The following is an 11,183-nucleotide window of genomic DNA, read 5'->3' as shown; positions in this document are numbered from 1 at the left end:
CCCCATGTGCCTTCTCCCCACAGGCTGCTGCTGTTGTTTGAATCTGGTACATCACTACATGACTCTGCCCACATCATCCATTCAGAGATCCATTGACAGACGCTGTGAATGGAGAAACAACAAGTACCATTAGCCAGCCATCGTGGCAGAGGGATTAGCCCTGTCCAGTTCACCACTGTGAATTACAGAACACCTACCTCCTCCCTATGTTATGGAGATGGGGAGGTACTGTAAAGTCCTAACACAATTGCTGTCCTAGGGTGACAACGCTGCTCCTCCATAGATACAGTAAAGTGAGTTAATGTTTTCACCCTAGGACAGGACGGATCACCACTGGAAAAGAAAAACAAAACTAATGGAGCCACATCTAAGAACAGGTGAGCACCGATATATTACTTTGTGGTTCTTTGGTTTAGTTGCGCTTTCAGTGTTTGCTTTGTTCCTTGCAGTTGCCAAGCAGAAGCAAGCCAGGAAAATGAAATACGTGCACAGTAAAATTCTAAAGTCAGCAAATGATGATAGTCAATAACTGCAGGGTCTGGATTCACCCTCCAACACAATAACTCTTAATGCTTTCTTTCAATGACAAAGACAACTGTACAGTACGTGATAAAGTTTATTTCAAGGATAAAACAACAGAAATAAGTATTCTATTGTGATTTCCATCCATATGAAACAAAGGACAATGCTAAAACTTCGAAAGATGAACGGTGTTTCTGGAGAGTTTGGTCAGATTCCCTCCAGGGGAATCCCAATGATCTGTGTTTTACAATGTTTAGATTTCTACACTCACTCATCAATGGTGTGCAGCGATCTGGATCTGCAAGCAAAGGATCTCGAAAGCTATGTGTGCTAGGCCACTGAAAATTCATTGAGTTATGGTTTGCAGCAAACACCTTCTCTTTGCTCTCATAGTGTAATAATAAGCACTTGTAAAAATGATTCCATTCAATGCAAAATATAGACGTTGTTTTAATGTTAAATGTATTAATCTTTTTATTCATTTGCAGTGTGTCCAACGATGGCATTGATGAAAAAAATTGCCGTCTGGAGACGGCAACCCGCAGATGCTGCAGTTACGTCCGTCCGTTTTTTTTACTACGGGCGGACGGCAAGAGGTTAAAGCCCAACTGACCACTCTAAATGTATTACTGTAGTGCAGTCTGGCTGCATATACAGTAATAAATATGATTCTATTTTTACTTTTTGTAATCAGGTAAGTGCTGCATCATGGGTTAAAAAAAACCCTGTGCTGCCATCACATAGGAGCTTCAGACTGAGGCTCTCACACAGGAGCTCTTCTGAGGTCCGACATGCCTCACTGGTCACTGCTCTAATCATCATCGTTCTCATTCCCTGTATATTAGAGCAGTGTCCAAGGGGGGCATGTTAGGAGAGCGGGGCTACCGCTTGTGTGTGAGCATGGCAATCCAACTCTCCTAGTTTTATAATCCTTGCTCCAGACCTTTGCTGGTTCTTAAAGCGTATTTGGTGCTCAAGTTTAAGAATAATGAATACAGAAAACTTTCAGTATGGGGGTAAAGGAAGAAGAAGAAAAAAAACAGCACACATATTGTGTATAAAATGTTATCTGGACATGTGTAAATGAAGGTACATTTAAACGCAGGAGAAAGTGATCTGGGGAGCATAAAGTTTGTTTCTACATATCGGATAATTTCTCCTGTATTTAATTAAACCAAAGGCTAGAGGTTAGTGTGAATGTAACCCTAAAGTGACACTAAACTCAGAAGTTGAATCTTAAAACGTCCCTTAACTATTAACAAAAATGTATCTTTGTGTATCACTTGGCTGTAGATCCTCAAAACATCTCTGAATTGGTGCTGACACTGTCCTTCCTTCTGCATAGTGGCTACTTGTGTTCCCCATGGTCCCTATGATGGACTATAATCTCAATAGAAATTAGTAAACTACACGTGAGAATGTAGTCCATCACAGGAGTGAACTTGGAGTGGTGACTACTTTACAACACACAGGGACCATGGGGAACACAAGTAGCCACCCTCCAGAAGGAAGGACAGTGTCAACACCAATTCAGAGATTAATTGATGATCTACAGCCGAGTGATACACAAATAAGATACATTTTTGTTAAGGTACTTGAATGTATTTTTAAGATTTATCTTGTGAGTTTGGAGTCTCTTTAAGATGCCACAACCCCTTTTATAGTAGAACTTATTTTATTGGCTTGGTAAATATTTTTAGAAACTGTAGCCCAAGAATGTGTTCACAGGTTTAATATTGGGTGAGTGTGCAAAAAGTCTTTCTTTGTTATATACCTGATATTTTAATTAGTGATTCCATGAATGTTATTGTGGACAGAAGCTAAATATTGGAAATTGTAGGCTAATTAAATGCTGATGGTAAATACTTATGCTGTGTAACTCTATACTTTAAATGGTCAAATCCCTTCATAAAAATGCTGTCGTTCATCTTATGAAGTAGTCGGTGCTTAGTCCAGTAAACGTAGATTACTGTTAATTACAGTGTACTAGTAACAGAAAACAGATCCTAATAACTGTCTGTATTTAGAAGTCATTAGGAACATAAGCAGTAAGGTCAGATGTCTGGAGCCAATCAATCCTCTCTACATTATTTTATGCAAAACAGATTCATATTTACGGCTTATCTATGGTTACAGTCATACAATAAACACATCAGCAGTGTTTTGTAAATATACAGACTGAAAATGATTAAAACGATGGTAATTTATTAAAGAAGAAGGAATTTGAAGAAATTCCACACCTTATAATGACCTAAAATACATTTTCTTATATCTAACCCAGTGATGGTGCTACATCAGTAATGGGAGGTTAGGGCCATTGCCAGGAACAAACTCTCCAGTAATTTTTGTAATGTCTTCTTTTATCTACAATGATTTTATTTCATGTCCAGTTGCAAGGTCATGGATATTGTTTATATGAATGAGAGCACTGATGAACCTCCCAAGCTCATAATTTAGGATTTACTCATAATTTTAGCATTATGAAAGTGTGCAGGCCATGGCTTTCAGTGGTGTTAAAAGCAGTATTGGGGTTTGGGTGTAGTACCCCTTGTAAGCATGGCATTTTTTTTGGGGGGGGGGGTGTATCTTATTCGGACTATACCTAGCCTCAAAAGACAAAAGAAAGGACAGTAATCATACCTAGGCAGATCTATCAATAAGAATGACAGGGAATCAAAAATGCATCCGTGGTTATCCAATGGCTACACTGCCAAGACCTACTGTAGCCACTTGGCTGACAGCATGATCTGGTGAAGTTGAAAAAGGACTGTACATTTCAAACAGTCGCAGAGATTGTTCACCTTGTTCCGATATCAAGGGTTGAGTTCCTCTCAGATCACATGGATCAATTATGACTACCCTTGGCAAATGCGCTAGCCAAGATATCCCATATGGATGGTCATGATATTTGTAGATTGCTTACCACACTCAGCTATCGCCCATTTTCTATCTAATACATATCATTGAAAGGAGACAGGAAAGATGTGGCCAACCATACTCCCTGTATTCTGTTTATTCAAAGAACCTAGTGGGAGTTTTTTTTAATGATCTTAGCATGTACTGAAGAATGGTGGCATTTAGAGGAAACCAATCACTGTCTATCAATTCTTTTTGTTTCCTACACTGGATGGAGGCATTAGTGGTTGAGAGGGAGTGAATATGCATAAGTATCATGAAATGAATATTGTTTCCTCTACTACAGATTTATATCTATCCATATATAACCTTTAAGTATATACAGTAGATAGATAAGACAGTTCAGATAGATATCCTAATTATTTGTCAATGTCATAGTGCTTATAGCAGACTTTATTACTATCAGTAGAACTAGGAAACATATAACCCTCAGCATTTTTGTAATAACATACTGATATTTGAGGCATATAACATATATTTTGTTCTTCAAAGAGCCGTATCTTCAGAATCATTTCTTGCTCCAAACAGCTTCTCAGACACTGTTCGCCCATCGTATTTTGGCAAGTTTCCCCCAAAGTCAGCTGGTAGTATGTCGGCATCAATTTCTTTGTAGAAAGTCGCCAGGTCATCCCCATGTACAAAAACCTAGACAAAAACATCTAATTTAGCATGGTGTTCTGAATTGCCATTGCTTTTTATAAGTGTCTTCCAAGAAAAAAGTAGGCATTGATAAAGGCAGATCCTCTGGTCTCCATACTTGTTCTAGGCCAATGGTTAGGAAATAATTAGTAGGAAAACTGTTAAGACAGTCAGCTAACAGTTTGAGATTTTGATTCAGTTACAGTACAGAACATATTTATGTAAAAATTCCCTAACCCAAGATTAAACCAGGATAAGACTTAATGGATAGTGAAGACTTTACAATAAAAGCCTGGTTCCACCAGTGCTAGTTACCAGGTTTCATTTCGAATGCCAGATTCTCAAGCATCCCACTATATGTATACTAGTTTCGTGAAGTATTCTTCCTGAAAAAAACAAGTTTTGCACATATTGGTTGGCCTCCAGCTGCAGAAGCTGGGCAATAATTTGAGCTATTCACTGTAAGAGTTATTATTGCTAAGTAAAGTTTGCCCATATACTGAATGGGGAGGTATTGGAAGTCTTGGTGATACACATCACCTCTGTCTGTTAATACTGTACTGGTTAGCAGTTTGGAGTATATAACAAAGTGCAGTCTTCAGAATGGAGCATTGTAGAGAATGTAAAGCATTGCACATTGTACAGAATGGAACAGTGCGGAGTATGTCACACACAGCAGTGGGAGGACACCCCATCATTCACCCCTACACAGTGAGCACATAAATCCTTCATATCTCATACTTGCCTCAGAGCTCCCACCAGTGCATCAGTAGACTTACACTTGTTAGCCATAAAGCTCCCCCAATTCCTGCACATCCCTTCCCTGCATCTCCCAATGCTGGCCCAGACCCTCTTCATATTAAATGCTGTCATGTGCAAGGGTGTGAAAGATGCGGCCACTAATTGTGCTGCCACAGCCAGTGTCATCTTTTATTATTTCTCCTTTTTAAGTTACACTGCATATATATTTCATTTAATTTCGTTGTGCTATGCTGTATTTTTAGCTACTTGTGGTAGATTAGCATTGTTACAGCCTAATCTGTGTATAACTTGGTATCTTCCTTTTACCCCTGCTCTGCTGTTTTCTGCTAGACCCTTCCAGCCTCTCCTAACTTCCTTTTCTGCATCACCCCTCACTGAGGTAAAAGGGTCTCTATTTAACCAATTAATAGCAAAGATAGGAATGTCTTTTCGCTCTAAGAATGACAAGGAATCACATCCTCTGTATTGAGAAGGCAAATAAACTACATTGGATTCTACTCTGAGTCCGAGTTATTGAGTTGGACACGATCTGTGAATATCACCAAGTCAGTAGGTTGTCATAATATCCATACAGATGACTCTCAGGAAAGTATATGCAAATACATAAAGCGGTGGTTGTAACAGAATACTAATCTTGTGGGTTCTGTGCTCAATATAGCTATGGGGTTACAGATTTATTTAAATCCAGCATCTCCTGCTACCCTGTCCAGAGTCTTACACTACATCAAAAAAGCCCTCCCACCCCAAAAAAAAGTGACCCCCATAGAGGAAAATTAAACTCACTTCCTAGCCTATATGTCACCAGAAATGAAAGACATTCTTTCCAAAGAGGCCACAAGCAGCATTGACGTAACAGAAGTTCTAACCCTTCTGAGCAATTCTAAATACAGTGGGGTGAATTTATAAAAACTGGAGCAGACAGAATCAGCATTTGACCAGGGAAATCAATCAGCATCTCTCTTCAGTTTGCTCAGTTAAGATTTGAAAATGAAAGAGAGAAGCTGATTGGTTGCATTGCACAGCTGCTCCGGTTTTTGTCTGCTCTAGTTTTGATAAATTCCCCTCAGTATGTTTTGCAATGTTGCCTCCACACTTCTTATCCCAGGAGGTATCATTCAGTAGGACCTGATAGCCGATTTAACTAAAATTAAAAGTTTTTCCTGAACTGCTATTCTAATTCCTACTACTAAAACATGACTTTGGCCATTTCTAATTAAGGACTAAATTCACATGAATCATTTCCACAAAGCTTCAGCAAAAATACTAATCTCTCAAGGTTTGCCCCATGGATGTAAGACAGAACTATCCTGTGAACATGGCATCAATGATCATTCGCTGAAGCCTTCTGTAATTTCTAAGAAATGATTTACTGTCAACTTAATGACCTTGTTCTTATGGTTAACCTAGCCTTGCATGCAGCCACTGACTCATAATAGCAATGTAAAAACCGCCTTCAACCCCAGGAAAACAATTTATTGCTTTTTACTGACTCACCCTCTCAAGGAGTTTACTTTTCAGAAATGGTTTGACAACGTTGTAGGTTGTGGTGAAGTACCAGGGCTGGTGTATGAAATGAACAGCTTTAAACCTGGCAGGAAAGGAATCCTGTTGGTAATAAATGTGAATATAAATTAAATGAAAATATAAAGTTACATAACACATACAGATTTGAGAAACAAATTTGTACCGAAGAGACACGGCTACGGTAATGGGTAATTATAATTGAAAAGCATTAGGGCAGACGAACCCATCTGGCATTTGCCAAAAGTGTTATATCTGATATATCTGGGGATTTTACCTAGACCTCTCTGCCCCAGTTAATAGTATTTTAACAGCATGCCAGATTATATTGCTTCCTATAAATCTTTTATTTCTGAATGGTCATATCTCTCAGGTGACAACTCACGGTATCTTTTTCTGGTGTTCTGCCCAGCTCACTGATGTCACTGGTTGCCAGCAGCTCAGCAGGATGCCAGTTAAAGCATTGCTAAGAGCTCTTTGTAACCTGGGACACTCTGGTCTCCAAGAGACCCAATGAGATGCCGCCTAAGGCAACCGCCTCATTATAAGGATGTCCCTTTAGGAAGCTCTGCTCCATGATTCTGAGCTCCTTTACATCACAAAAAGAGTTTTTTTTAAAGAATCCCATCACAAACCTGGAATATTCAAACTGAGCATCTGACCAATAAATGAACATGAGAGATTACAGCTCAACTCTGGACAAATATCAATCCCCTCTTCCACCCCTATTTAACCCATCCTGCTCTTGTTTTTCTTAACTTGAGAAGTCAGATATAGTCAACTAAGTGGAGTATACTGTCGTCACTGTTAGAATACAATAACCTGGCAAGGGAAAATCCCTTATTCAGACTGCTTAGAATGGATGGGAGAATTGGGAATATTTTCTTGTTCAGCCCTGTGTATGGCTAGCCTCGGAGTGCGATTGGGGGATAGGGGGAGCCTGTTGATCAGCTTTTACTTCAGTGAAAATTATTAAACATAATGATTAGTAATTTCAGAGATACAGGAAGGTGAACCTAAATGCAGATCTGTACATTTCTAATTCAACTGTACCCCAAGCCTTCCTGAGAAATCCCTATTGGTCAGTGATGCTCGTATGACATCAAAAAATCCATAGGGAACCTGAGAGGGTGGAAGGCAGAAAAAAAGCTCATGTTTTCAAGGATATGCATATCATTTCAGTGGCCTATATTTCTGGACCTTCAGTGTGTATTTTTATAATATGCTCCATCTGAGTTTGCCAGGTTTACTACAAGACGCATCAACATTTTCTTCAAATGATTTTCTGCACGTGTAGTTTTTTTATATCATCATCATCTGCTTTATTTAAAGGCTGCACGCTACCAATTCATGAATTAGCAATAGTCAGAAACTTTTGTATTCATAGACAGTAAATTTACCTGCAGCATGTCCACCATCTTTTTCAGCTCATATGGTTTGATGCCAGCAGCCTGTTGCATTGTGAATCCTTTAAAGTTCTCTATAATACAGAAGCCATTGATCTGTGTTTCTTCATTTTCCAGTAGGTGCTCCAGAATAATACAGTACGCACGTAAGATCTGAAAGATCCAAATACTGAGTGTATAATATCTACAAACAAAGTGGCTAGCCATCTAAATACATATAAATGAGTTGTTTTTGAATATCATAAATATTCTAGAAGGTTTATAGGAAGGTGGGCCAAAAGGAAGCAAAACACCTTCCACTTAGGCATTGCGAGGCACTGTAGAGCTTTCTTAGTGCCATCACATATCCCAAAAAGATTACATTATTTAGGATAATAGGTGGAGCTATAGAAAGAATGTGTTTCTGCCCCTTGGCCAACTGTACATCCAAAACCACTGGTTTAAATTAATATCACACACAGTCCTTCGTTATTTGTGAAAGTTTAGCTAAGCTACATTGGTTATCATAGAAATCAGCTGTACTGTCCTCGTAGTTACTACAAGATCAGACCTTATGGGTTCCTAAGCCAATAACACAGTCAGATCCGATGGATTGATTATGTTTTTGATAGAGTGTGGTCACATTGTGTGCCCATGGGTGAGACTCAACCTCTCTATTTGTCCTGGTGGCCATTGTCACCAGACAGAAAGTGATAGGCAATCCAACATTTTATAGTTGCAACCGGAAAAGGAATAGAGGCGAAAACTTCCAATGGGGACACTTGTTCTGGTGACAACTAAGGATTTCCCTTCAGGCTGGTGAGATTGCCTCTCATTTCTTGTGCTGAAAGTAAAAGAAATTCCAGTCCCAAAAAGAGCCCCTGCAAGTTACCTATGTAATAATGGGGTTAGGTGCTGTACTGCTAAGCTGCCTTCTCATAAAGGCAAGTTATTATTATTATTATTCAGGATTTATATAGCGCCAACAGTTGAAAAAAATGTTAAATCCTAACTTTAGTCAATACTTTTGCTATAGGTTTGAATAGATTTTGGAGGGATTTAGATCTCTATAAGAATTTGTTTGCCATTTGTGTGGGGACATTTCCTTTCACCTCTATTCCTGAGTGTCCCAGGGATAGGAAGTGATAGGAAATCAAAGCATGATAACCACATAACACTTTATTAGTACAACAGGAAAGGTTTAGTATCTCTGGCATGTTTCTATCTATGCCAGCCTGTCCTGAGACCCGTATTCCCTCATTGCTTGTTCCGAAATTACAGAAACAGAAAATGTGTGTGTTCAGGGGAATCAATGGAGACATAGACAGCGAATAAAACCAGATAGAAGGTTTACTCTTCCTCACGCTACCCCAAACTGAAAAAAATTGTTTGGGCTGGCGTTGGGGCTTACAATTTTTTTCTTTTTTAACAATTGTTTTCTATATGCCTTGTTGTTGAGTCCGTGCTGAACTGATGTGGTGCAAGCAAGCCACAAAGGGAAAAGGACCTAATCTGGAAAAGACATCTGAATTCAACTGCTGACTGAATTCAACTGCTGAATTAAGATCTATGACAACATCAATCATGATTTCAAATACATCCTCAGAATTAACAGGTTGTAAATACATTTCACAAAAGAATATATATATAGATATATATATACATATATATATCTATATATATATATATATATATTGCAGTGTCTACAGATCAGTCTTAATCATTTAAATACATCTAGGGCTTATTGTGTATGGAAGAAAAACAAATGTGAAAACAGCTATAACCATGGCAACCAATCCAAAATGAACTCCTATTGAGCTTACTGCAATAATTAGAGAATCCTATTAGCTGCAGTTTCTTACTTAATAAACATGTTTAAAGCTGAGGCCAGTCTCAGAAATGTTTATTTATATATATTTCTCAATAGCCACAAACCTAGGACCCAGCAGGCCCCACCAACTACAGGCTGCCTACAGGAGGTGGCGGAGACCAGACCAGTCAGCCTGCACAAGGAAAGAGCAGCAATGACCGGTCTTTCTTACAGGAAACTCCTGCACAGAGGCAAAGTTTCATAGTGGACTAGTGCTGATATGGAAGAAATACATGGAACACACCAAGATTCCAACAAGAATACACGTAGCTCTTGTATTTAGACAATATTTGCTTATCCTGGAGTTCAGCTTTAAGTTTCAAATATAAAAAATTCAGTTTGCCTTTTTGCTATTATTTATATTAATGTGGAATCTGACTAAGACAAACCTCATCAAAGGTGATCTCCTCATAGTCCCAGTTTTCAATGTTAAAAAGGAGAATGACTCTTCCATTCTTGTCTCGACTGGGTAGAATTCCTGGATATCCAGCTTCTATTGTGCTTCGTACTGCCTCTGAGGTCAGGTTTTCAAACAGCTCTGGATATTGTTGACGGAAGTTGACATAACCTGTGCGAAAGATTATTGGTTAGTAGTCAGAATGGCTTCTGGGTGGCCCAGTGTTGTTAATGAAGGCTGACTAATGAATCTAAAACCCTTTTAGTGTACATGGAACAGAACAAGACCGGTGCTTGTGTAAACTGCAGACAGAATTGTTCTTTAAAACATCTATAATTCAGACTGAGAGCTCTGAAAATCTTTTGGACAATGTAAGGCTTTAGGGGTGAGTGATAACAAGTCAAGCTGTCCTGATTTTTGGAAGTATTTATTGTTGCACCTTGCTCAAGTAAAAAAAAAAAGTACCCTTGCAGTGAGGCTACAAAGGTTAAGTGCTCATTTTGTCTATGGAAGTCGTATAAAACTGTTTTATTGACCTGATCCCGGCTCCTGTGGCAGTCTGCGCTTCCCTATTCCCCCCATCCACTCCTGATGTTGTAATGTCCTTCGATGTCCTCACATCTCACGTCAATGGACCTACATAAGATGTGATGCCAACAGCGGTCCATTGACCACTGCATCACAGGGGAGAGGAACCTACAAGAACCGGTCTAGCAGCCCCGAGGATCAGGTAAGTAAAACAGCTTTAATAGTGTCCCCTAGGTAAAACTAGCGTTAACCTTTGCAGTGCGGGGGTAGCTCCACTGCAAAGGTAAGTTTTTTTTATTGCCTGGAGATGGGCTTGACATTCTCTAAAACTAATCTTTGAAAGTCCTGCTCTGTGTTTGCATTTTATGGCCGGTAAATGTTTTTCTCTTCTTCTAATTACTAATTTCCAGATGCATTTTGGGTGTAATTTAGATGTTTCATTTGATGACAAACAGCCCAACATATGTTTGTTTTCCAGGCATTGTACGGACATTGTGGTCTCTTCCTACACATTTATTTTTCTGTGATCATCATAAGAATCCCAGCATTAACATAAATAAGAATCCAGTTCACATAATGAGATAACAAGAAATTCAGGGAAATTGGATGAAGTCATCTTCTCGGGGGCCCACCAGCACTCGGG

The 11,183-nt window shown here is 39.1% G+C and overlaps 1 protein-coding gene across 1 annotated transcript in view; it reads right to left on the bottom strand.

Annotated features, from left to right (window-relative positions):
• Window positions 1-3,729: 3,729 nt before the first annotated feature.
• Window positions 3,730-11,183, bottom strand: part of RLBP1 (retinaldehyde binding protein 1) — a 30,275-nt gene continuing 22,821 nt past the window's right edge. Inside the window, exons 5-8 of the mRNA XM_018571793.1 lie at window positions 10,005-10,183; window positions 7,761-7,919; window positions 6,334-6,444; window positions 3,730-4,083 (exon numbers count right to left, since the gene is read on the bottom strand). Coding sequence (XP_018427295.1) covers window positions 3,925-4,083; window positions 6,334-6,444; window positions 7,761-7,919; window positions 10,005-10,183 — 608 coding nt within the window. The 3' untranslated portion in view covers window positions 3,730-3,924. The remainder of the gene's footprint in view (window positions 4,084-6,333; window positions 6,445-7,760; window positions 7,920-10,004; window positions 10,184-11,183) is intronic.

This window comes from Nanorana parkeri, unplaced genomic scaffold (assembly GCF_000935625.1).
Source record: "Nanorana parkeri isolate BGI_ZX_2015 unplaced genomic scaffold, ASM93562v1 scaffold42, whole genome shotgun sequence".
Lineage (NCBI taxonomy): Eukaryota > Metazoa > Chordata > Amphibia > Anura > Dicroglossidae > Nanorana > Nanorana parkeri.
This window is presented reverse-complemented; position numbering and strand designations above follow the sequence as displayed.